Source organism: Pezoporus occidentalis, unplaced genomic scaffold (genome assembly GCF_034315485.1).
Source record: "Pezoporus occidentalis ecotype Australia unplaced genomic scaffold, CSIRO_AGI_Poc_V1 ctg34, whole genome shotgun sequence".
Lineage (NCBI taxonomy): Eukaryota > Metazoa > Chordata > Aves > Psittaciformes > Psittacidae > Pezoporus > Pezoporus occidentalis.
Window position 1 is genome coordinate 4,221,126 of NW_026915376.1, and position 24,984 is coordinate 4,246,109.

The 24,984-nt window shown below is 52.0% G+C and overlaps 1 protein-coding gene across 8 annotated transcripts; it reads left to right on the plus strand.

Moving 5' to 3' along the window:
- The first annotated feature begins 1,726 nt into the window (after window positions 1-1,726).
- VEGFA (vascular endothelial growth factor A) lies at window positions 1,727-24,847 on the plus strand. Of its 8 annotated transcripts, XM_062629624.1 has the most exons (8): window positions 1,727-2,451; window positions 8,330-8,381; window positions 13,445-13,641; window positions 15,431-15,507; window positions 15,919-15,951; window positions 18,640-18,711; window positions 19,841-19,972; window positions 22,226-24,847. In XM_062629624.1, the coding sequence occupies exons 1-8, from the start codon at window positions 2,386-2,388 to the stop codon at window positions 22,245-22,247; spliced, it is 651 nt and encodes a 216-aa protein (XP_062485608.1). In that variant the 5' UTR covers window positions 1,727-2,385; the 3' UTR covers window positions 22,248-24,847. The 8 variants fall into 8 exon arrangements, 4 of the variants coding, with proteins under 4 accessions (XP_062485608.1, XP_062485610.1, XP_062485609.1 ...); XR_009966823.1 differs by lacking the exon at window positions 19,841-19,972 and having other exon boundaries at window positions 16,115-18,711; XR_009966822.1 differs by lacking the exon at window positions 22,226-24,847 and having other exon boundaries at window positions 16,115-18,711; window positions 19,841-19,977.
- Window positions 24,848-24,984: the final 137 nt, after the last annotated feature.

Genomic DNA, 24,984 nt, shown 5'->3' on the forward strand with positions numbered 1-24,984 from the left:
TTCTTCTGCAATGTTTGAACAACACCCACCACTCTGTAGAAAAGTGATCCCTGAGGGGAAAGGGATTATATTCTCCTCCAGGGTTCCACTAGGCTGGGTTTCTCCCCTTGCCCAGAAGGAAGGGCCATCATCACCGGGGGTGCAACTGTGCAGCGGGGCAATGGAGGGGCCAGACGGTAGCTGGAGTCGCTCCCTGCTTGGACAGACCTGTCGCTCACGTCCCAGCCTTCCTCGGGGTCAGTGTGACCCGGTGACATCCCCACAGACTGCACTGACACAAAATCTTAACAAAAATAAAGGGAAGAAGAGGTCTAAGATCTACTGAAAGCAAAGAATTGTATTTTATGCCTCGTAGTTTCCCTCAGCCAGCAGGTGCCTCTGTAGAGCCAACGCGTTGCCTGTGTCAGTAGCAGTCTGTGGCACAGCACTGGAATACCTGCTTTCCAATGATAATATAGCCTGTTCTTTCTTCGATGTCCTTTTTTCCCCTTCCTCCAGCCCATGGTGAGCCCCAGGAATCTGCCAGTCTGGACTTCCATTTGGTTCACCACCCAAGATCCTCAGAGGATGGTGGCAGGAGGGAGATTTGTATACATTGACACAAGCATATTGTTACTGTACATCCCGTATGGGGAAATTTTGCCTGTGACCAGAGCAAGGGAGCTCAGTTGGAGGATGCCTGCAGTAACCTCTATGAGACAAAGCTTGCCCTTCGAATACCTTCCCAGAAAGCAGGGTGGGGTTTGTCTGGCAAGAGTCTTCACCTCTTCAACGGGGACACCCTTCTGCACCCCGGAGGACCGCTCAGGCAGGCCCACTGTGCCAAGGGTGGTGACACTGCATACAGAGAAATAAAACCCAGCTGAGGATGATCCCTCCTCCACCCCTTTGGCACGTAGGTGAGGGAGAAATCCCTGTGTCTGAAAAGCGAAGCCCTCGGAGGGGGGGGGGGGGGGGGGGGGGAGGGGGATGGGGGAGTGGGAAGGACAGATGATGACTGTGATGGCAATTTGTCCCCTGCTGCCCCCTCCCCCCAAATGGCTCTGCTGGACTTTGAAGCGATTCCCACGGGCAAGGTGAATTTTGACCCGAACGTGCATCCATCGGCAGGGCAGAACGGGCGGAGTGACGGCGGCCGGGGGGAACACGGCAGGGCTCGGAGGTTGGGGGCGAAATGCTCGAGCCACGGGGGGCTGCGGTCCCGCGTGGGGCGGGCGGGGAGAGCGGCGGAGGGGGCGCGCACCCCTTTACCTCCGTGGCCTTTTCGTCCATCGCGGAAAGGGATGGGAGGGGAGGAGGGAGGGAGGGGAATAGCCGAGGAGGGTGGGACTTTGCCGGAGCGTCTCTCCCCGCTGCCGCGCCGAGCAGTTGCAGAGCGCCGGCGAGCAGGCGGCGGGGTGGGCGCTGCGCTGGGAGCGGGCGCTGCGCGGAGCCGCCGCGCCGGGGCGAGGAGCGCACGCCGTGCCGGCGGGGGACAGCGCGCCGCGGGAGCAGAGCCCTCCCCGGGCACCGGGACCTGCTGTTGGCTTGCCGCCTTGCTTTATCCTCTCGGTTAATTTATTTTTTCCCCATCTATACTTTGATCCGCTGGGATTTTTTTTCCTCCCTTTCCTGCAGAGCCTCTCCCCGCCCCAGTTCCCTCCCTCTCTAGAGCCAGGTTGGATTTTTTTCCTTTTTTTTTTTTTTTTTTCTTTTTACATTACTATTCTGATTTTTTTTTAAGCGGTGAACAGAGGGAGAGAGAGAGAGACAGAGTGGGCAGGAGGAAAGCGCTCTGTTCGTCCCCTCCGCCGCCACCACCTCGACTTGCGGAGAGGGGTCGGGCCGAGTGGCGGCGGGAGCAGCCCCTTCCTTCCCCCCGGGGAGGCGACCCCGGCTCGGGGAGCCGCCGGAGGCAGTCACCGCGAAGAGAAGGGGGCGCAGGCAAAGAGATGCATTGAAACTTTCCGCGCAAACTTTGGCGTGAGTGCGCGAAACCGAGAGAGCGCGGCGCGGGTGCCTGCTGCCCCGGCGAGGGGAGCGCGGCCGCGGACGGGCGCCGCTGTGGAGCTCGGACTGCCCAGCGGTGGGGGCCGAGCAGCGGCGGCTGGGCGGCCGCGGAGCCTGCGCTCGGCCCGGCGGAGCGCCCGCAGAGAGCAACAGCAACAGCAGCAGCAGCGAGGGCCGGCGGAGAGCCGGGCTTATGGAGGGGTGAAACCGGAGACCCCGAAGAGGAACCCTCCTTTTCGCGGAGAACCTCGCAGCGCCCGGTCGGCGACACACCAGGAGGAGGCGGCGGCGGCGGGCACGGAGGAGGCGCGGGCGAGAGCGCGGCGGGGCGGCGGCGGCGGGGCGGCGGCGAGGCGGAGCGCGGCGGGCCCCGCTCCGCTGCGTGCGCCGGCAACCATGAACTTTCTGCTCACTTGGATCCACTGGGGGCTGGCGGCGCTGCTCTATCTGCAGAGCGCGGAGGTAAGCGGCGGGGACTGCGCGGGACCGGGGCTTTTGTGCCCCGCGTACGGCAGGGGAGGGTGTGTGGGACGGCGCGATGGAAAAGACTTTACCCCCCTCTTTTTATTTTTTCGCCCCCCCTCGCCTCCCACCTGCTCGGTGCGATGCCCCCGCGCCGCTGGCAGCGGGTGCGGTGGGTTCCCGCAGCGCACACACGTGCGTGCAGCGCTGCGGCCGGGGGGGGGGGGGAGAAGCGCTGCCCGGCTCCTCGCAGCCCCTCGGAGCGGCCGGCAGCGCCGTGCGGAGTGCCCGCGCACGTGTGCGCGCATTGCACGCCCCCAGCGGGGGGGCTCTCACCGGGGCGGCGGTGGCGGGGCCGGGGGTCCCGCCGGGGCGCTGCTTGGCGCGGGGTAGGGAGGCAGCGCGCTGGCTTCTTGCATCAGCCTCGCCTCCCGTCCCCGGGTTTCCTGACATTGCAAAGGGTGTTTCGGCGGTATTTGCCTTAGGTCCCAGCTCGGGTTCGTGCTGCCGAGTGGAGTTCAAAATACCTAGCTGGAAAAACAAATAGAGATCAAAGAGGACAAAATGGATCCTGAATTTCTTCCAGATTGGAGAGAAAAAAAAAAAAAAATCACAATACATATCTCCTGCATCGAGGTTAAAAAAACGTGCATTTTTCTCTTCTCTTCCTCCTCGATCACTTTTACTTTTGCCTCATTGTCATTCCCGAGGGATTAGAAACCAACTCTTCAACTCTTCCTTCTTTTCTTTCTCTTATTTTTTTCTTTTAAGAAAGAAAAAAGCGTTCTGTGGAAACCTCTCCTCTAAATCTGCCTTTTCTAAAGAGTCAAGAGGGCTGTGTTGCCAAGAGATATTACAGGGTTTAGACAGAGTGCCCACGTGAAAGTGGCTGTTCGCTAGGCGGGCAGGGATTATGTTTTAAAGGCTATAACAGGTTAGTTCTCTCCTGCCATTTCTGCCTGGCACTTGGAGAGGACGCGGGCCAGATCATCTCCCACAATCGTGATAATAAACGTTGCAAAGTAATTAGTTATTCACATTGTTTGTTCAGCACCGATGCTGGAAGGTAACTCCCCAATTAGGAGCCATTTCAGCTGTAACCGAAGTCATGCAGGCACTGCACGCTTTGTTTCTAGCCTGTTATATCTCTACTTTCTCCGGTGACAGCCGCACATTGTGCTGTGCTCGATGGGAACCGAGGCGCAGTTCTCTCTCGAGTGTGGCACAGAGCAGCTCCGTGCTGCCTGCCTGCCAGATTTGGCTCATGGGACAATTCTTTCCACTCTTCAAGAGTTTTTCCACCGTCACCTAAACCGGGGATTTCTTTGCTTCCCAGCTCCTCAGTAAACTTGTGCAGCAGTGTCTGTTCCCGGCTGTAGGTTAGACAACTCTGTACCCGTGTGCAGTGATAATACCCTTTAACCCTCCCCTTGCTCCTTCTCCCCTCCCCTTCCTCTTCCCCAGAGGAGGAAGCGGCAGATCAGGTAGAGTCCAGGTCCTGTCCTCAGGAGCTGTGTAAAAGCCTCGTGCTGCCAGTTCTCCTGGGCAGGAGGATGATGCCGATGAGAGAGAGGATAACGGTGGGAAAAGAAGTAGAGAAGAATTAACGGGGTGTCGGTGGGTTTGGGTGGGGGGATGCTGTGACATGCGAGTTGTTCAGATAGCTGGGCAATGCAGGCCATGTAAGTGCTCAGGCAGATCAATGGTGAGGTCTTGCCCTTCAGTTCTGTCCTTATTTGTCCGTTGATCGCCTGGGCACTACGGTGATGGGAACGTTAGAAATACCAGCAGATCTCACGTAGGCAGCTTGACAATGTCTCTGGGCATGGCAGAAGGCATGACTCTTCACGCCGGGTCTAGGGTTTTGTGCTTTGATGATAATATTTATCTGTACTGTTAATCTGGCTGTCGTGCTGAATAAAACCTATCTAGTTAGCCAGGCGTGTTGGAGAGAATTAAATAAAAGCTCTGGCAGAGGCTGCATTGGGAAAGTGGGGTCCAGTGTGTGTCGGGCAGCTTTCCTGAAGGCAAAGGAGGAGGGAATGCTTCTCTGGTGAAGGTGGCAGGGGGATGACTTATTGTTAGGGTCGCTTCTGCAGCCAGGTAGGGACAGTGGGAAATTGTGCCATGGTAGGGGCTGGGTGGTGCTGATGCCACAGGTGTCTGCCTCTGCTGGTGGCGACAGCCTTCCTGCACAGGAGAGGGTAGAAAAGGTGGTTTTGCAGTGCCACCCTCCCATGTGTTGCTGTGCTGAGCTGCAGTGCAGTCCTCCAGCTCCGTGGGGTCAGAGAGGTTGCATTGTTGTCCCCTTCCAGCCCCCCTCCACCCCCCCCCCCCCTTTTCCTAAAGAACAGGGTATGGTCTGTCATTCCCCATCTTCCTTTGTCTGTGGTCTTGATGAGAACCTAGTGGCAGGTCACCCCTGATGAGGGTCTGGGGACTCTTCTGTTCCTGCCCTGAACTGCAGAGGGACCTGGACACACCAGCTGTATTGCCATAGGGAAGAGGCAGGGATCAGACAAGGAGGGAGGGAGAATGAGCCTGTGACTAGACTGCTAATGATCACACACCCACCAGGCTCCCTGCCTTTGGTGTGCCTCTGTGCCAGGCCACGATGGGGAGCCACCAGAACCTGCTTCTCTAGCCTTTAGGCAGCTAGAGCACAGCGGGTCACCTTCCCCATTGCTGCTCCAGGTCTGTGCTCAGAGGATAGGCTGGGAGGGAGCACTCCTTTGGAGCAGGAAGAGGGAAGCCCATGCTGACATCTCAGAGGGGTTTGCTGATTCCTGAGCAACCCCAAATCTGCTCTCCTGTCTGCCCTGCTTCGTGTCAGAGGTGCCTTGGCTGTGCTGGCAGCTTTCAGGATTACTGACCTCTATTTGCACGTACAATAGAGAAGGAGTGCAGTGAGTCCTGTCCCCCCCCCCCCCCCCTTAAGCAGAAACCGCTGAGAATTTCTAGCGCCTAAGACGAAAAGTGCCTTAACTCCTGTCCCAGAGTCCCTCTCAAAGTGGATGGATTGTTTGTTCCAGTCCTAAACAGTTACAAAGCTCTTTTAATGAGCCTGCACAGATTAGGGGGAGGGGAAGGAAGAGAAAGAGTGCTGGTGGTAGTGGTGAGGGGGGATGATGGTTAGAGAGGAATGACATGATTAACCTTTTCTCTCCCTTCAGAGTATAATGTGCTTGGGACAGGGACTTGGGGAGAAGGGAGACAGGGAAGGTGCAGGTTTATTTGTTAGGGAGAGTTTTACTCCACTGCGGGATACCCATTTGCTGCAACCTCTGAAGGGCACAGAAAGGAGTTTCCCCTTGGTCAGCCCCATTCCTGGGGTCATTTATCCTGCTTTTGAACCCAGGAATTGCTTCCACACCTCTGTGAAATGTTGAAAATCTGTTCGAAGGAAATCGTATTGCAGAGCTGTTGGGTAATGCCAAAAGCCAGCAGAGGAGAGTGTGACCTTCAGGCTCCCACCGAAGGGCATGCCAGGCCTTGTCCCTTGGAACGCTTCTGGTTCCCCATTGCCCTGACTGATATGTAGCAGACTGGTTTAAGGTGAGGCAAAAGCCCCTGCCTTGCCTGCTGTTCTGGTGGATGGGCTTTGAGGGCACTAGCCGCAGGTGAAAGGCACTGCCAAAAGGGCAGGAGAGTTTCTTGGTATAGTGAGCAGAGAGCATGTTACTGAGTTCTGGGAAACCTTTTGGGTTTCTGGTGAGAACTCCCTGGGAATGTTAGGAAGCCCTCTACAGACTTGGTACTGGTCTCGTTTCCCATCCTTGGGGTGGGATCACAACCCAGGTCTAGGTGAGTTCCCCAGGAGTTCAGGCTTTTCTGCTCCAGTACATCAGGGGCAGGGCGAGGTGCTGGCTGGGTGCAGGTGAGCAGTGGAAGTGTGTGGCTTGCTTCTGCTTCCCATCACCCGTGCACTATATGTGCATGCAAGGAGGCAGAGGGCTTGGCAGCTGGCTGGGCAGCCTGGCATAGAGAATGGGTAGAATGACCCTCAAAGTGTCTCTGAGCTAATTTTGCACGGTCCATCACGGTCATTCTGTGTGTGAACCCAAAATCGCTTTGCAAAAGGTCCTGGAGGTGTTGTGACTTGGATAAACTGACTTGGCTCGTGATCCTGTTCCTGTGCTCCAACACTGACTGAAGCGTTTCTGCCCTTGATGCGGTTTTCTTTTGACCCTTAGGCTGTCAGGCACTGAGTGGCTTTGGAAGGCCTCTGCAACCTCTACTGCCTCCATTTTGTTCCTGCTGTTGCAGTGACCTTCACACTTCAGGAATGAAACTGTTTCTAGGAACCTGATTTTTAAACTGTTGTCCCAGCACTGAGATTGCGCACGCAACCCTCTCCTCCCCAGAGAAGAAACAGATCCACGTACAGGGTGGCACACATCTGGGCTGCTGGGTTGTGCCCAGGTACAGAAAGACTTCAGTTGAAATAAGTAACAAGGAGGCTTTAGACAAAGGGAACTGTGCACAGACACAAAGGAGCGGCTGGGAAAGGGGCTTCTAGGGCTTTGTTGGCTCTCTTGCCCCTTCCTTTTAAAAGCTGACACTTTGGGCTGCTCGGAGGGTGGTGCTGCCCTGTGCATGGGGCTGCCTGGAAGATCATAGGTGGTGGATTCCCGTTGTGAGCTTGGGGTGGACTTCGTTTGGTGTGCTCAGTTCTGTCTCTAGCTACGACATCAGAGGGCCTTTTTCTAAGCCTAAATGCAGCATATCGCTGATGAAGCAGTATTTTTGTATGTATCACCACTCTCTTGTGGGGCCTCTGCTGAAAGACAGCAGGTTCTGGGGTGGATGGCGTCACACAGGTGGCAACATAGCTTGGAGAAGTGAAGAAAGCTGGGCATTTTTCAGTTTTGGTTCAGAACAGAACAGCAGGGGGAAACCTGACTTGGCTGGAAAGTTACGTCAGAGCCAAAGCCCTCATGCAGAGCAGGAAGAGTGGAGTTTTTGGTTCACCTGGAATTAAAAAGACTTCCTTAGCACAGTGGTGTCACGCTTCTCCATCCCGGTCTGGGGGTGGGTTACCTGTCGCCACTCCTGCCTGCGTCAGCGGTTTGGAAATGCCCCTCACCCCAGAAGGCAGGAGTGAACACAGAGCTTGGGGCCTGCCTGGGTTTTGCCCAGGGGAAGCCACAGGGAGCAGAGGAACGGGAGCATGGCCATGCAAGGCTGGGGACCGGCACCGTTAAGTGAGGGTGTGCACTGCCCGCCCTTCCAGAGGAAAGGAAGGAAACCTGGGCAGTTTGGCGGTGCTGTCGGCAAAGCAGTGCTCTCACAGATAACCGCCCTGACACCCGGACAGATACCAGCGCCTCGCTGGCCACCGCTGCTCAGCACAGACATCTGTGACATTGACAGGGGAGCGATGCCCTTTTGCTCCTGGCCACCCTTCATTCCCCTGTGCCCTCCAGAGGGGATTCGCCTTTCCCAGGGGAAGTGGAAGCCAGGGGAGGAGAGCGATGCTCCCCAGGCCCCACTGGTCATGTCAGCAGTAGAAGGTCACTCCTGTTACTTTTCTCCCTTGGGCCCACATTTGCTTGCTGGTTTTGGCTTAAAACCGCCCAGGGTCGCTCCCGAGGGACCCGTTTCTCCCTCCGGGGCCTCCGTCGGCCGCCGCGCTGGAGGCCCGGCCGCCGCCTTCCCGCCTGCCCCTTCCCTCAGCGCGGGTCCGGCCCGTCCCGCCCGTGTCCCGCTCGGCTCCTCGGGGGACGGGAGGAACAAAAGGCGCCTCTGTGCCCGCCCGGGGGGAATATAACGGCTCCACCTCGGGGGCGTCCCCTCCGCCTCCTGCCCGGGAGCCCTCCCGCGCCCCGGGACCGCGCCGCGGCTCCGTGTGGTGACCGATTTTCTGTTATCTTTGCAGTTGTCGAAGGCAGCTCCTGCCCTGGGGGATGGGGAGCGGAAACCCAATGAAGGTAAGCGCGGGGGGGCTGCCCGGCGGGCGGGGGGCGGGCAGGGTGGCGGGGGCCTCGGAGGAAGGAGGCCCGAGCCCCGGGAGCCGGCGGCGGCCAACACCGCCACCTCCCGGGGAGCGGCGGCGGGAGCGGGGGCCCGCCGCCATTAACCCCTTCGCTGCGATGGGCCGCGCCCCCCCCGCCTTGCGGGGCTGTGGCGGCCGGGGGTCGGGGTGCGGGGACCAGGTGGCCGTGGGGCCGCCCCCCGGGGCTGCCGTGGGGCCGGGGCGTGCAGCAGGGCCGGCCCAGCCCAGCCCACTGCTGGTTTCCCACAACTCTGAGGAAAACTGCGTGCGTGCGCCTGTGCACATACACACGCTCATTTATATATATATATATACACACACACACATGCTCGCGCACACAAAGAGCTGAGTAGCGGCGAACAGTTTGCTAGGCATTCGCCACGGTGCTGTAGGAAGGGATTTGTCATCTTCACTGTGGTGGTGCCCGGCTGGGTGGCCAGGGCTGATCTCTGAACAAAGCCTAAAACAACGCCCCGGCTCCAGCCGGGTCTCTGGGGGAGAGACGGAGAGAAGGGCAGCCCAGGGTGGTTTTCTGGAGTTGTGGCTCCTGACAGTCCCAGGTACCCCACAGTTAGGTTATTGCTTAGTGCTGTACAGAGCCAGGCTTGAAAAATACACCCTCTCACTCCAGCCTGAGCTAGCAGGCTTAGCAGATTCAGGAGACAGCAGTGTGATCCGATAGGTTCTACTCAATTTATTGCTTGTGGTCCAGTAGGGGCAAGGCAATTGCCTGGTGAGGAAACAAGGTGGTGCCTCAGCAGCTGTTGTGATTTTGGGTCTGTCCAGCTGCCCAGAGGCTAGGCTGTGGCATTGTCCTCTGCCTTGTTGGTTTGTGCAGTTAAGTGTAGACCGAGAGAATGGTCAGCCCCCAGGATCGTTAGTGACACCTCCCACAGGAGCCCTGTCTTGTGGACCCCAGTGCGTTGCAGGAGGTTGGCCTTCTGTCTGCAGTCCTCAGTTCAGAAGTGGGGTTAAAGGGCTGTGGACTCTGGAGCCTTGAGGCTGAGGTGATCATCAGCTGCTTTAAGACCATCCCGACCGTGTCTTCCCTACACCTTCGTAGCGGAGCAGACCGCTGGCTGCGTGGCGGGGTCTGGCGAAGGTCTTGCAGGGTCCCCGCGGGTGGTGACCTCCCGCGTTATTCCATCTGGAGGTCAGCAGAGGGCTCTAGCAGTGTGGGCCCACATTGGCTTTTTTGGTGGTGGTGCAGTGGATTTCAATTTCTGTAACTTTATTGGTGTGACAGGCTAAGCGTGCATTGCCAGGGGCTTGTGGCAGGCTGTGTTTGGGATAGGTGTCCATTTTGCACGGGCAAAATCTGCTGGCAGGCTGCCGCCTGTTGCGCTTGACCCTTGCTCCTGCTGAAGTCAACAGAAGAAGGTTCAGTGACTCCAGAGGGATCAAAATGGAGCCTGCTGTGAGGCTTATTTTGGTAGCCAGTCCTCTGCTGTTGGTAGAAAGGAGCTAGTGTCCTCATCTGTGCCATTTGTTCTGTCCGACTAACTTCCTGGGGAGGAGAAGAATCAAATTTAATTCCCTGTCCCAGGAAGGCTGATGGGATTGCGGGAGAAGTTAGTCTGGCAATGTGAGGGGTGAGACTTTGGTGCTGTTGCCTTGGTGCTATTTCTGGTTCTGCGATGCAGATAGATCTGTGAGCTAGAAATCAAGACTGTTGGCATCACCTTCCTGGCTCTACTTCCATCCTGCTGTTTGACCTTGGAGGTTCTCTCTCTGTACCTCAGTTTCTCTTTTGCAAAGAGGGGACGATGATATGCCTGTGTTCCACAAGGACAGTCCTGTAGCTCCTTCCACTGAAGCTTTTGGAGGCTTTGGGGTTGGGGTAAAAGGTGATTTTGTGTCTTTGGCCTTTTCATGCTGTCCCTGAGATGTCGAGCTGTAACAGGTTTTTATTTGGGATGGATTCATTCTGGTTGGAGACTGTAAGTTTAGCTTCAGCCCCTACCCTTTTGTGCTCAAGAGAGCCTTCCACATGTTTTGTGGCACGGGAAGTTGTAGAGGAGGCAGACAAACACTCTTTGTTCCACGAGAAAAGATTTTCTGGTATAAATAAAAGAAACCACCAGCACTTGTGGCAGCACTTTTATTTTTAAAAGAACAGTATGTCTGCATTGCTGCTAAGCCATTGATGGCAAGGGGGGCAGAGTGATCATGAACTTGTTCCTTTTCTAGTATAGCATGTTCCCACTCAACTGCTCCAAATTTGGACGTAATCCTGCCTGCTGTGGCTGTGCCTGTGCCTGCCCTGAAGAGTTAATGTGGGCCTGGACTGGGTTTTAACCTTACTTCCCCCTCCATTGACAAAGAAGAACCTCTGACTCAAATCTGGAGGTGTTTTGAGGGGTAGGAGAGTGGGTTAGATGCGGGATTAACTTTAAACGTGGGCTGAAGCCCGAATTGCAGGAAGGGAACAGGCCAAGTGTTATTAGTCCTTCAGTGACCTTCCTATGTTTCCCCATGAAAGACAGACCTTCTTCCGTCCCTGGCACAACCAATGGAAAGGAAGCACAGTCTGAATCAGCCCAGCAAAGTGTGGAATATGACTCCCAGTACATGGGAGTAAGTGTAGGTATGGTAGCAGGGGCAGGGCTTTGCTGTGAGGATGACTGTGCCTCAGTCATGTGCTCTGGTTTGGGTGCTAACTGTGCAAATGAACTATGGAGCGTTTCACAGTGTACGAGTGAATGCTCTGCGTCCAGCAAAATCAAAGCCTTCCATGGCAGGATCTTCTGACTGGCCGCTGGAGAAAGATTCCCCATTTCCTTTCCAGAGGCTAATTCAGACTTTGGAAAATCATCATATGTTAAAGTAAGGGCAAAATCTCCTAGATTCTTTAAGGAAAGGATTTGGTCATGACAAATCTCCCAGATCTCAAGTATAGTCATGAGGGTGCAGCCGTGAAAGCAAAGGCTCTGCTAAAGAAGTTGAATGTGCTGTTCTGCAGCCAATCTGTAGTCGGTATTCTCTGGTGTAATCCAGCTGTTTGTGCAGTGCAAACATTTAGGAAGCATGGCAGACATTAATCAGGTTCACTTCAGTTTTTGACTCTGTTTCGGTTTCTACCTCCTTTATGCCCCAGACTACTGCGGTGAGCAGCATTTGATCTGCACAGGTAACTGCCACTTTCCCTCCCTCTTTTCTTCCCTCCCTCCCCTTGACGTAGGTCTGCAAGCATTTTTGTCCAGAACTGTGCCTTCTCTGCCAGAGTTCCCAGATCCTTCCTGCTGGCACAGTGTGAATGATCAACAGTGCAGTTCAGCCACTGTCATTGTGCCTACAGAATTTCCCACGTATTAAATTGTTCAACTTGTTAGAATATACACGGTGGCTAAGGTCACTCTGAAGTGGAACAGGAAGAAGGAGGTAGCCACAGACAAGGTAGAAGAATAGACAGGAGGCATACTGCAGTTAGGAGAAGAGGAAAGAGGAAGGGAAAGGACAAGGAACAGAAACATGCCGTCTTCTAGACGAGGAATACCAACAAGCAGTCCATGCCTGCCAGGCTACATTTCCCTTTTCACAAGCCAGTTTCTCTTTTAATAGCTGCTCACGCTTTCTGACACTTCAGACTCCCTGGATGGAAGCTCCTCCCCTCTTGTACCCGCTCTCAGGACTGTGGCACTGTCAGCTCTGTGTGACCTAGAATTAACTCTCAACAATTAACTGCGGGCTGTGAGCTCCCAGCCCTGCAGCTTTTGCATTTTTGTGGCAAAGTAACCTTTATGCCAGTTTGTCACAAGTTCAGGGCACTTCAGAAACGCTTACTGGAGACCATTTTTTTCCATGATGCAAGCAGTTTGCTCTTATCACTCTGAGTTATCAACCTTGGTGTTGTAGGACTCTGCATACTGTACAGGTGGATCATTATAGTGCATAACAGCATGGGCAGGTACTATCTCTTTGTGTGTACTCTTATCCTCTGCTCCATTTGGGACATCCTCCTTTACCTGTGTGCTGGTAGAGCTAGGAGGCCTGGTGGGCTCTAGGTACTCACTGTTTGCAGAACTGTACTAGCAGCTGGGTTTTGTGTGTGTGTGTACTTATCTATCCTATTTCTCATCTCTTTAATTCTCTCCAACCCTTGACCAAGCAGCAGAATGAAGCTTTGGCAAGAAACTGGGAAACATTGAGAAACGCTTGTGAAATCAGTGCAGATCGCAAGCAGTTAGTGTTTGCTCCATTGGTAGGGAAGGCGGGAGATCATGGCAGATCCACCCTGTTCCCCCTCCCGCACTGCCTCGTTGTGGTTTGGTAGCCAAGTGTATGGTCTGGTTAATCCTGGGGGTGCTGTGGGCTTGCTTTCAGTCTTTCAGTGGGTGGCTTGATTCCTTGGTCTGGGAAAGTGGTCAGTGTGGAGACACAGAGGCTGTGACTTGTAGCAAGTGCTGTCATGGCTCTGAGGTGGCCTGCTGAGGTGAATGTTCTGCATGAGCAAAAGAAGTGGCTGACTGGAAGAGTGAAGATATGTGAATGCATGGTTCAGAACCTTCTGCTTGTTCTTGGAAGGGTCTCTGCTCTGAATGCTGTAGAAAGGATGCTTCTGGCTTATTCCCTTGCCTTCTAAAAGCCACTGGGGCATCCACTGGCTGTTTTTGAAAAGTGATAAAAGGCAAATTGGTGAAGGGTTTTAACCTAGAGCACAGATTATCCTCAGCAGCCTCAGGTGCCTTTTGGCTGAGCTAGTATGGCTCGTGGCAGCATATCCAAGGGTATGGGGGATAGCACGGAATATAAGTGAAGCTGTGGTCTAATTTGCCTCTGCCCTAAAGCAGCAATAAGAAGATTGTCTCCTTCTGTGCCCACTTGATTTGTGTGTGTGTGTAGGGGGTAGAGGCAAAGGACTTAGGCCTGCCTGCAAGACTGTTGGTGAAGAGCATGTGGTAGATGTGTTGCAACTGTCTGTCTCATTTTAAGTGGGGAAGCACTAGACGTTCTTGAGCTAAGTTTGCATTAACTTGTTCCCTCCATTCCTTCTTTTAGTTATCAAATTCCTGGAAGTCTATGAGCGCAGCTTCTGCAGGACAATTGAGACCCTGGTGGACATTTTCCAGGAGTACCCTGATGAGGTGGAGTACATATTCAAGCCATCCTGTGTGCCTCTGATGAGATGTGCGGGTTGCTGCGGCGATGAGGGCCTAGAATGTGTCCCTGTGGATGTGTACAACGTCACGATGGAGGTGAGGGCCCAACTTGCAAGCTGGCATGCTTGGGTGAAAGGAAGCAAGTCAGCCATCACAGCCTTTCCAAGTCTCAGCTCCCAGCTAATTCAGTGGAAGGGCACCTTACCACAGGGAACTGGAGGTTATCAGATCAGGAGGACTAACCTCTCTCCTAACCGTTGTGCCCAGCATTGCACCACGGAGGGTTAAAAGATGAATTGCCCATGTCTAATCAAGGCTAAGGGGAGAATCTGTTTTTTTGGCTCTGACCTTGCCAGTGCCCAAATAGAGTTGCTAGGAGCATGCAAAGGAGCATTTCTGCAAAGGAGCACTTCATGTTTAAGATAATGCAAAGGAACATTTCTGATGCTCTTACCTTTAAAGCCTCAAAGAAGATACTCCTTGGGCCCCTGCTGCACCTTCACTCTGTGTTTGGTCCACACAGCTGTTGATCTGAAAGCAGCTGGGTAGTGCAAGAGGGGAAAGTCTGTCAGTACTCTCTCCCGGAGGGCATGTGAGGTCAGCCTTTACCAACAGAGCAGGGGATTTGAGTCATTAGCTACGTTGGCACAGCAGGGGTGGAAAGGGGCTCTAAGGAACACACTGCTTCAGTGTCAAGTGGAAAAGCCTTTTCTGCCTCTGGGCATCCTTCTCCTTTGTTTGGAGGCTGCTGAATTCATTCCTTGGAGGAGACAGAGATGGCTGTGATAGAAAAGGCTGGGCACTTGGGGAAGATGCAAACTCTGCTTTAGAGAGCTTTGTCACCTCCCTTGTCTGCAGCCTGGATCCTAACTTGTGCCCACAGTGGTGCTGCTGTCCATTACCCTTAACCCATAGCTCCCTCACCTACTTTTTCCTTCAGCCTCTTGAACGGCCACTGTGAATATTGCCATCACTTTATGATATGAATGAGAGACATGCAGTACTAAGTGATTAACCAGTGAGCTCTTTTTACATGTCATTTGAGCTGTGTTTGAACTCTGGTGGGGAACCTGTCTGTGTCCTTCCATGGTTCCCTATACTGCTTTTCCACTTGCAGACGCTAGCTTGGGTCTGAGCATGGTGTAGCTGGGGATGGTCTTCCTACCATTCCTTGCTGAATCACAGTTTTGGGCTGATATACCTGCATGCCTGGAAGGGGTCAGAGGCACTTGAGCAGATCTCTGGTGCAAATGCTAGAGCTCGTGGTTCAGTCAGGTTCTGGGTTGAGAAACTGTGACAATACATGCATCGCTTCTAATACAATTACCCTGGAGGAATCTGGGACTTGGGTGATGGACAACATCTGGCCCTGCAGGGCTGCTTTAACCACATATGACCAGATTTACATTGTGTGTTAAGTCACTGACAAAGTGATATATCATCTGGGAAGGAATGGTGGCGTAGGTAAAAGGAGTCAGATACGGAATTTTTGCTTGGGCCCTTGTGTTAAGCCAAAGCATGCTTCTACGTGAGAGCAAGCTGGATATTCCTTTACCATCCCTCTAGCATCAACCAGGGACAGCTCAGTGAGAACCTTGCTATGGTGTTACGCCCTCTCCCATGGCTTTCTCCAAGGCAGTCCACCAGTGCTGGCACCTTGAATACATGAGCAAACAGAGCTTTGGCATGAGTCTGGTGGTGTTGCTTGCTTGTGATCAAAGACCTTCCTGACTGGGAGAATGGGGCTTCAAAGCCAGCTCAAACTCTGCCATGCTCTTCCCAGGAACACCTGGGGTGCAAATGCTTTGCTGTGCAGCAGGCTGATTTGGAGCTGTGAATATAAATAGTGAATGGGCAGTGACCCTCTCTGTTTCTTTCATTCCAGATCATGAGAATTAAACCCCATCAGAGTCAGCACATAGCGCACATGAGCTTCTTACAGCACAGTAAATGTGACTGCAGGTGAGAATGGAGCAGCACTGGTTCCTCTTGCAATAAACTTATTCTGAGCCTTTCCTTTTTCTGCTGTTGGGTTGGGACTGTTGTCCAGAGGCTTCTGCAGTCTCCTCAGCTGGTTTGCAGAGGGATGGCTGAGCCTGGGAAAAGAAGTAATTTGCTGGTGCAGCTCCTCCATCTCCAGATATCACAGGTGGACAGTACTAGCCTGCAACCTGGGGTCTTTTGGCACTGACTGCCAGTGGGATGCAAAAGGAGAGTAAACACTTTGAGAAGGACCACAAAACCTGCCATGGGCATCCTGCAATGCCAGCTGTACATGTCCTTCCTTGGACCTGGTGGGACCTGGGGATAATACTGGAAGCGTATGTGGTAAGCTCCCTTCTAATGAGGCCTTTGTTCTCTCTTCCCCCACAGACCAAAGAAAGATGTCAAAAACAAACAAGAAAAGTAAGTGACAAGCCTTTCCTCCTTTCTCTTTTGGTGGTTGGTTGGTGTTTCCTCTCCCCACTGCCCCTTGCCCTTTTCTTTGGTTGGAGGTATTTACTTGGTGAAGGTGTTTTTGGAAATGGCATATGGTAGTGCATGGAGCGACACTCTGAATCCATTCCAGGTGGGCACAGAAACCCAGATCTGATGGTTATTCCTTCATACCCCATTCTTGGAGCCTGCATGACCCATGGTCATGGCAGTCATTCCTGATGCTTTATCCTGAGTCAGGGAGGTCCCGTCTTGTGTGTCCTACCAGAATGGATTCAAGGTGCAGCCCCTAATCTCCCTTCCCTCTTCCTGGGGTGTTTCTGGTTACTGCAAATCGCTGCCTTTCTTTATGATTAATTTTTTTTCTTGCTGCTTGAGTGAGTACTTGCTGGCTTCTTTCACAGCAGCTTGGGTAGGAACTCTGCTGGCTACACGGAGAGGTGACAATAGAGGTCTGGTGGAGGCAGGACAGATGCCATGCAGGATGTGGCTCTGGTTTTGGTTGGGTGGGGGCCAGGGAGGGTGTAAAGGGAGGTGGATGTCCTGTCTGGGTCTTGGTGGAGGCTTTCATGAGAGTTTTATCAGTCTGATGGATTTGCTCTTGTGACCTGAAGGAGGTTAAGGCACAACCTTCCTTTTCCTTCCTCCCGAAAGTAAAAACGATGTGGAAAGTAGTGAAATAAGCTCTTGTCCTGCAGTAGCTGCAGGGATAATCACAAAATGTGGAACAATACTGAAAAGAAAGTGACCTCTCTGGTGAGAGTCAGCTGGACTTTGCATGGCTGGGGTAGCAGCTCTGCTGGTCAGAAGTATGGAGTTGGGAGAGGAAGTGAATGAATACTGGGAGATGAGGCTGAGCAGAGAGCAAGTGGGAGAGTGAGAGAACTTCTTTCACCCCTCTCCTGGGGGTTGTGTATTTCTAGCTGCCTTCCAGCCTCTCCTCCTCCCCTTGGAAATCTGCTCGTGGCTGCACTGGGCTGTGTGCAGCTGGCACTCCTCTCTGAGCAGGGCCATGCCGGGGGTGGTCGGTCTGCGTGGCTCTGTGGTTTGAAGGTGTGCGTGAGTTGGGTCTGTGTGAACTCTGGTGAGGATGGGTGTGGGTGAAGCAGCCAGCCTGGACTGCGTTGCATTCCCTTTCCTCTTCTAACAGCACCTTGTCCGCTCTTTGCTGGTTCTGCACTCCCTGGGGAAGGAAGGGAAGGAATGGGAGAGACTGGTGTGCTTTGATTTGTGCTGGATTGAAAGTCCTGTTATATTGGTGCCCCTCTCCTCCCTTCAGGTCGATTTTCCTCCCCTCACCGCCTCCTTGTGACTCCTGACATGTAGGGCAGAGGCTGGGAGCGAGCTGATGCTCTGACACTCATTCCAGTGAGACGACTTGAACAGGGCTTAAGAAACACCTGTGGTGCTTTCCCTTCTGTCCCCCATGTCCCCATCACAGCTTCCTCCTGAGGTGGGCTGTGCCAGGGAATGAGGGAGCCTTTGCTGAACTACTGCAATGCTGGGGCTCACTTGCCTGACAAGCCCTGGTGCTTTGCCTAGGGCCTTCTCCTTGCATGTCTCTCCTTTGGTCCTGTGCTAATGTGGCTCAGGAGTAGCGCAGGCTCCAGCCTCCCTCTCTCCCTGCGCTCTCACTGGCCTGTAGAGGTCCACTGTTAGTGTCTAGGCCTGCCCAAGAGTCAGGAGCTACTGGTGGATTTTTCAGAATGGAGTCAGTGCCTTGGCTCCGACTGCTCATCTCTCTGGCAGATACACGTGGAAGGCAATGGGAAGGAGGGAAAGGAGGGAAAATCTGAAAGCTGCTTGCTGGTTATCTCCTGGGTGTCATAACTAGGTCAGGCCTCCCTTTTTCCCCTCCAGTGTTCAGGATAGAGGCTGCCAGAGGGGAGGTTAGCAGACATCCGGTGAGGTCTCCTGGAGCCCTCCAAACCACACGCAGGAGGTGGGATGGGTAAGCAGAGCCTTCAGGCTAGATAACTCTCCCACACAGTGCTGCTGTGTAGACGAGGTCTCACCCCTTGTCTGCAGGGTGCTGAGGCGAGGCCCCCTTTGCTTCCATCCCAAGGCAGGATCACCACCACCCTGGCAGCAGAGCTGTTGGAGCTTGGCTGCCCCCTCCTAGGCCTGGTGCTGGGAAGTGCATCAGGTCAGAGCAGTTTCCTTTTCCCTGGGGAGAGCCTCTCCCCTCAGGTTGCCTCTTGTCCGTCAGTGTGCGCCCATGCTTGTCGCTTGGAACGGTTGTCTGCACTCCCTGCGGTTGCGTGATGCTTTCACAAAGCTTTCTGTTCCTTCCCCTCACACCCTGTCCCTTCCCCACTGCCCCTCTGATCTGGAGGGGCAGCAGATCTGCCTCTGCTGGAAGAAGCCCTGCTGGCGCTGGTCTCTGAGTCTCCTGGCACTGGCTTGGCCATGGGCAGGCTGGTTGTGGTGCTGGCAGGAGCGCAGAAGGGCCGGTGAATGTGTGTGCGAGGTGGAGATCTATGCTTCGGCCTTGGGACCTGCCATCCAGTCCTGCCCCATGTGCTTCCCCCTCCCAGCAAGGCACATGGCTGTATTTTTTTTCCTCCTCTTCCTTGCGTTTTCTTCTGTTTTCTCTCTCTCTCCCTTTCTTTCCTTCTCTCTCTCTTTCTCTGTTTTTTTGTTTTGTTTTTCTTCCAGAAAATCAAAGCGAGGAAAGGGGAAGGGTCAAAAGAGAAAGCGCAAGAAAGGCCGGTACAAACCACTCAGCTTGTACGTTTGTGTCCTCTGCTTGTAGACTTTCTTCCCTCCCTTTCCCCAAAGCAATCTGCCTGCTTGCTGCTCATGCAAATCTCACCCTCCCCTCCCAGTCACTGGTGGGCTGCAGATCCTGCAGGGGCAGCACTGGTGGTGGCACCGCTCTGGCACTGAGGGCATCTCAGGGAAGGTGGCTTTAGCTTGCTTGGCTTTCTAATCTTCAGTGGTGACAATTCTCCCAAGGCACAGGAGTGCGGACGGGTGGGCGAGCGCTCTGCACCCTCTTTTCAACACGTTCTGGTTGCAACTCTCTCGTCCGCTTCCCCCGACTCATCTTGTGCCCTCACTGCTACGGTGACTGGCAACAGGGAGGCTGGTGTCTGCCGTGCATGTGTGCGTGTGCGTGTGTGTGCGTGCGTGTCTGGTGGAGTCACAGGCGGAGAGGAGAGGTGGGACGGCGGGAAGCTGGAGAGGGGGTGCTGGGGAACCGGGCGGGCTCGCTCTCTCCTTTCCTCTCTCTGCTGCGTTTGGTGGCTTCTATCTCCCTGTCTTTCTCTGTCCATTTCGCTCTGCCTCTCTCACGACGTTTCACAGAATTCTGCATTGTAAATTTACGACCCCTTCACAGGACACTCCTGTGTCCTATAGTGGCAAGGTTGGGATGGGGCTGTCAGAAAGGAGGGCAGTGCTGGCTGCAGGAGTAGTCATCTGATGCTGCAGCCCAGCTGCTTTTCAGGGGAGGAGAGACCCTGTGTATTTAACTCGTTTAGCCGCTGGCCTCTTATAGCCCACTTCAGAGAACACCTTTCATTGATATGTCAATAGCTGGCTGGGACCTCTCACCTTCCCATCCTTGCTTTCCCCTTCTTCGTCCCTCTGGCCTGTGCCTATGGATCCAATGCAGCATTTGTGAATACTGTGCAGAGAGCCTTTTTTCTTTCTCTTTACGCTAATGCAAGGGGGTGCTGTCCGGGGGCTGCCGCGGTGCTGCTGGAAAATCCATCAGCCCACGACGCTCCAGTGGGCGGCATGGGGGCTGTGGGAGGGGGCAGAGGGATTGCTTTGATGTTTAGGGTGTTGCATGTGTATTTTCTTTCTGCTGAAGCGCTGTAGCTTAGACATCTTTCCTTTTGCCTTTTTGCAGTCACTGTGAGCCTTGCTCAGAGAGGAGAAAGCACTTGTTTGTACAAGATCCCCAGACCTGTAAATGTTCCTGCAAATTCACAGACTCACGTTGCAAGTCGAGGCAGCTTGAGTTAAACGAGCGCACTTGCAGGTTTGTGTCCTGAAGGATGAAATACACAAAGAGAAAGACAGAGAAAGAGAAAGAGGGGGGAGCTTGCTTCCTGCTGACTTCTGGCACCAGTGCTGTGTGACTACTTCTTTTCGCTGTCCTACGTGGGCCAGAGGGCAGAAGGGCTAACTGAGATGAGGACAGAGTTTCCCTGTGTCAGAGGGCAGCTGTGCATTTCAGATGTGCTGTCAGGACTTGGATGGGGATGGCTCCTGGAGACAGGGCATTTGTATCTAAGGTATCCTTTCCTGTAGAACAGAGTTTGTCTTGCTGAGGTAGCCATGAGGAGGGTCTGTAGCCCTCTGTACATTACCTGTATGCAAACTCTGAGCATACTGTTGGATAGAGAAATACCCTTAGCTGACTAGGATTTGACCACCTCTGCCTTCCAAGCCCTTTTTACGTGGCTTGTAGGTAGTGCTGTATGCGGAAGGAGGAAAGCCAGGCCAGGATCCTCCATCAAGGCTTTCCCCACATTCTCCTTTGTCTCTTCGTTCTTCTGAAAGTCAGGGAGAGTACCCTGGCCCCTTGCACTGTACTCAGAGTTCCCTCTCCATGTCTTGGCCAGAGTTGTGTTTTGGGCGGCTGCACTCAGCATTAAGCGAAATGTGGCAGGATTAAGTCTGTCTCTGGGTGAAGGCAGGCAGAAGTCTGCAGTTTGAATGGGAGACACGAAGACACTGTGTGGTTAGTGTTTGTTCAGAGATCCATGCTGTGCATGTGTCATCTGAGTGCTACCTGTCACACACCATCTGTGGCATAGACACGTGCAGAAATGGATTCCTTGTTCTGAACTGAGTGCTTTGGTGAACTCGGGGGTCTCTTGACTCACAGCAGCTGTGAGTGCATCTCTGGTGTGGGATCATTCTACCTAACCAGAGAGAGACATGGAAATGGGGTTGCTAATGAGCCCTTGGCTGTGACCCTGAACTCAGGTCCCTCTCTCAGAGATCTAGGAGATTCCTCCTGGTAAAAGAGTGTTGCAGTGGCTGGATGGGACAGACTAAGGGAGAGAGATACAGGGTCCTCTGTGGCTACACCCTGAAAGAGGAGGCATCCGTTTGCCTCTGTTTCCCTGCCTGGAATTGGCTAGGTGAATGAGGCTGATGCAAGTAGCATGTATTTCTTTTTGGTGTGAAAATGCTTTGTGCCCAAACCAGAGTGGCATTGGCGCTGCCACTGTGGTGGAAACTGCTCTGTATACAGAGGAATTTTCTGGGATGCTATTATTTCAGTGGGAAAGCCATTGATGTAGAAGCCAGAATAGAGTAGCTTCTGGAGTTAACCTTCTCCCAGCAACCCCTGGCATGTGAGACTGGACCTAATTTTCCCTCTCTACTTTCCCCAACCTCCAGATTAGCTGGAAATTACCCTCCAGAATTTGAAAGGTGAGAAATAGTAACAAATACAAATTAAAAACAATGCCCCAAAGAAGTCACGATGGCAGAAGGAGTTTACTAGTTTCTCTTATTGGTTGCTGTCTTTGGTGGGATAATTGGCATTAAGGGAGGTTTCCAGAGCTGCTGTGTTGGCCAGAAAGATAGGAAGCAGTCATAGGAGTGTGTAGCTTATCTGTTTCCAGATAAAAAGCTAGTTAAGGTGAAGTTGCTCGTGCTCTTTCTTGTAGAATTAGAATTGGACCCTACCTGGGAGGGTGAATTCTCGTTTCTCCTGCTGCTTCTTCAGGCTGTTGCTGCTTTCTCTGGTGCTAACTCCTGCTCATGGCAGCTAGTCAAATGAGAGGCGCTTTCTTTTTACCTTCTTTCCTGCATGAGGCCTTGTTGTCTGCACTGCTTCCAACCTAAACAAGAGGCTAGGTGGGGAGCTGAGGGAATGCGTCTTTCCGCATGCATTGCTTAGCCTTGTTTTTCTGTGTGTTTGTGTGTATCTATGTGTGCATGGTGTGAGAGTGCAAAAAAGTCACTCGGCTCATCTGTGAGGAAGCCTCTGATTCTGCTCCTAAATTTCCCCCTGTACCAGTACCAGTACCCCCTTTCTGCCCTAAGTGAACCTGGGGGAATAGAACTCATCGACCTCTTCATGGGTCGAGGTTCTCAGGTGTTTTGCCTCATCTGCACAGCACTTCACCCCACCAGTGACGTCATGCCATGTCTTAACACCATGTGCTTAAACACATTAGCCACCTCCCTTCCTTCCCTTCCCTGTCCTACCTGCACCCCCGTCACAAACACTAAACCCTCCTTTTATTTTTGCCATCCCTCTCCTCTCTAACAGATGTGAAAAACCGAGACGGTGAGCAGCGGAAAAGAAGGGGGAACAGCCCTGTTTCTGGAGCCTGATTTCTCGCCTGGACAGAAAAAAAAACAAAACACTAATCCAAATGAACCCTAAAAATGAAGGATCGGTAGAGCACAGCACTTTCAGTACGGACGATGGACTCCGGAAGGAACATTCCCCAAGGCACCCGCCGCACAGAATTCACCTTTGGGTTTTGAACTGTTTTATTTTATTTTCTTTTCATGCTGCTAAATAACAGAGCCAGGAAGACTATAGGGGTGTATTTGATGGGTTTTGCCATGCATATATATATATGTGTGTATACATACATATACATATATATATATGTATATATATTTTAACCACATCTATATATACATATATGTATATCTTAACCACACACACACATATATATAAAATATATATATATACTGATTATTTTTTTTAACATTGCTAATGTTATTGGTGTCTTCACTGGATAATACTCGACTGCTGTGGACACAAGCGGGCTACTTGGGGCATAAGAAACAAGCTAAGACTGGACTTGAGTAGAAGCGCTGGGTGTAAACTTCTTAACTCTAACTGACTTGTGCGGCCTCCGCTGTTTCTCTGTAGAGTGTGCTGTACCACAGACCACCTTCTCCTTGCCTGGGACAGGGAGGAGAGGTGATGGAGAGGATGGGCAGGGAGTTCCAAAGAGCGGCATCCTAGGGTGCGATGGGTCAAAGGCCAAGGAAATGGCCATCTCCGTGATCAAGGATTCCTCCTCCCCTCTCTTCCCCCAACCTTCGCCCTTACTCGTCTCATAACCTGCCTGCCTTGCTGGGACATGGGATGTCAGTGTACATTTTGCGTTGACTTTATTCGCTGTAGAAACTTTGCCAGAGAAACGTGCTGGCTTCTCTTAAGGATGGTGGGCAGCTGATGCACACTAACTTTCCATTCAAGGAAGTATCACAGGAATCTAGATTTCCCGCCCTTGGTGGCTGCAAAAGGACACAAGGCCTACAGTGTGCTGAAGCAAGAATGGGGACCGGTGCATAGCCACACAGTTATTCAGCACTGTCTGCTTTCTTCATGCACAGAGCTGCCACTCAAGAGCATCCAAGATGCTTATGGAACATTTCTGGAAAGGGATATTAATCAAAAGTATATACACAGTAGGGGGGTGTGTGTGTATGTGAATGTGTGCATTTGTGTCTGTGTGTATGTATGCTTGTGTTTTTCTGTCTTTTTTATATATATATATTTATTTTTATACATATATATATATAAAAAAAAATAATATATATGTATGCCAAGATTGAAGGGGGGAATAGAATACATTTTTTGTTGCCTTCAGTTTATGTGCCCGGTGTGAATGACCCTTAAGAACGTGAAGATTTTTTTCTTTTTTTATGACATACTGTAAATATCAGGCCCCTTTTCCATGTCTTGGGCTGGGGAATCAAATGTGAAGGCAGCCGGAATCCCTAAGCCGTGTCCAAGAATCTTGGCTATGTGTGTATCTGCAATATACACTGTGGTGTATGTGAAACCCACCGTACACACGCGCGCACACACACACCCCCCTGAAAGCGTGTTTGTACATCTATGTGGATATATATAATCTAGTTCTGTGATTAAAATTATTATTATTAATAATAATAATCAAAAAGGTACTCGGTCTGTGTCAGAATGCTGCCAAACATCATCTGCAATTGAATTTTCAACGCCTGATAATGTACAACACGGAAAGCTTCCAAAAAGACAAGACAGTCTAAAAACAGACTCACAAGTGACTACTAACCACTAGGAACTCCCCATCCGACTGGTGGCTGTCAGGAGGAGGCAAAACACGCGGGTGGGTGCTTGCATCTGCAATGTGTAATACTCATGCTGCATCGTGCGCAAGACAGAGGCTTCCGATCGGGGGGAGGGAAGAGAAAGTGTTTTATATACTTATTTAATATCCCTTTTTAAATTAGAAATTAAACAGATAATTTAATGAGAGAGTAGGGATTTTTCAGTATTCTTTGTTAATATTTAATTTCAACTATTTATAAGCCGTACCTCTTTTTTTTTTTTTTTTTTTTTATTTGTACTGGTTGTGTATAAATTTAACCTTCCCCTTGTCCCGTCCCATCTCTCCCCAATTGTTGGCAGAGTCAGTAGCATGTTATGGGCAGTTATTTAATTAATTTCTCTAACACCTACCCCTACACATTCCTATTGAGACAAGAGTTAGATATACATCTACATACTATATATATATTTGGCTATGTGTTTGTATATATATATATGTTTATGTATATGTGTGATTCGGATTAAATAGACGCTACGATTTTTTTATATATGTAAAAAGAAGAAACAGGAAAAATAGAAAATTCTACATCTTGAATCTCTCTCCTTTTTAATTTTAATATTTGTTATCATTTTATTTATTGGTGCTACTGTTTATCTGTAATAATTGCGGGGAAAAAAGATATTAACACTACATATTGTGTCTAGTGAATTTTTTCAAGATATTCCTTAGTACATATTTATTTTTAAACAAAGAAATTACAGATATATCTTAAACAGCGACGACGACGACAAACAAACTTTTTTTTGTATTAAAGAATTTAATTCTGACCTTGATTTCCTTTGCCTTCTCCTTCTGCCTTGCATCTTGGTTGTCTTCCATTGTGTAGCAGTGCCTCCAGCATTGCCTCTGGCGGATACAGGGCACCAGCAACCTGCCAGCTGGACTCTTGGATTTGGGCCCAGAGCCTCCA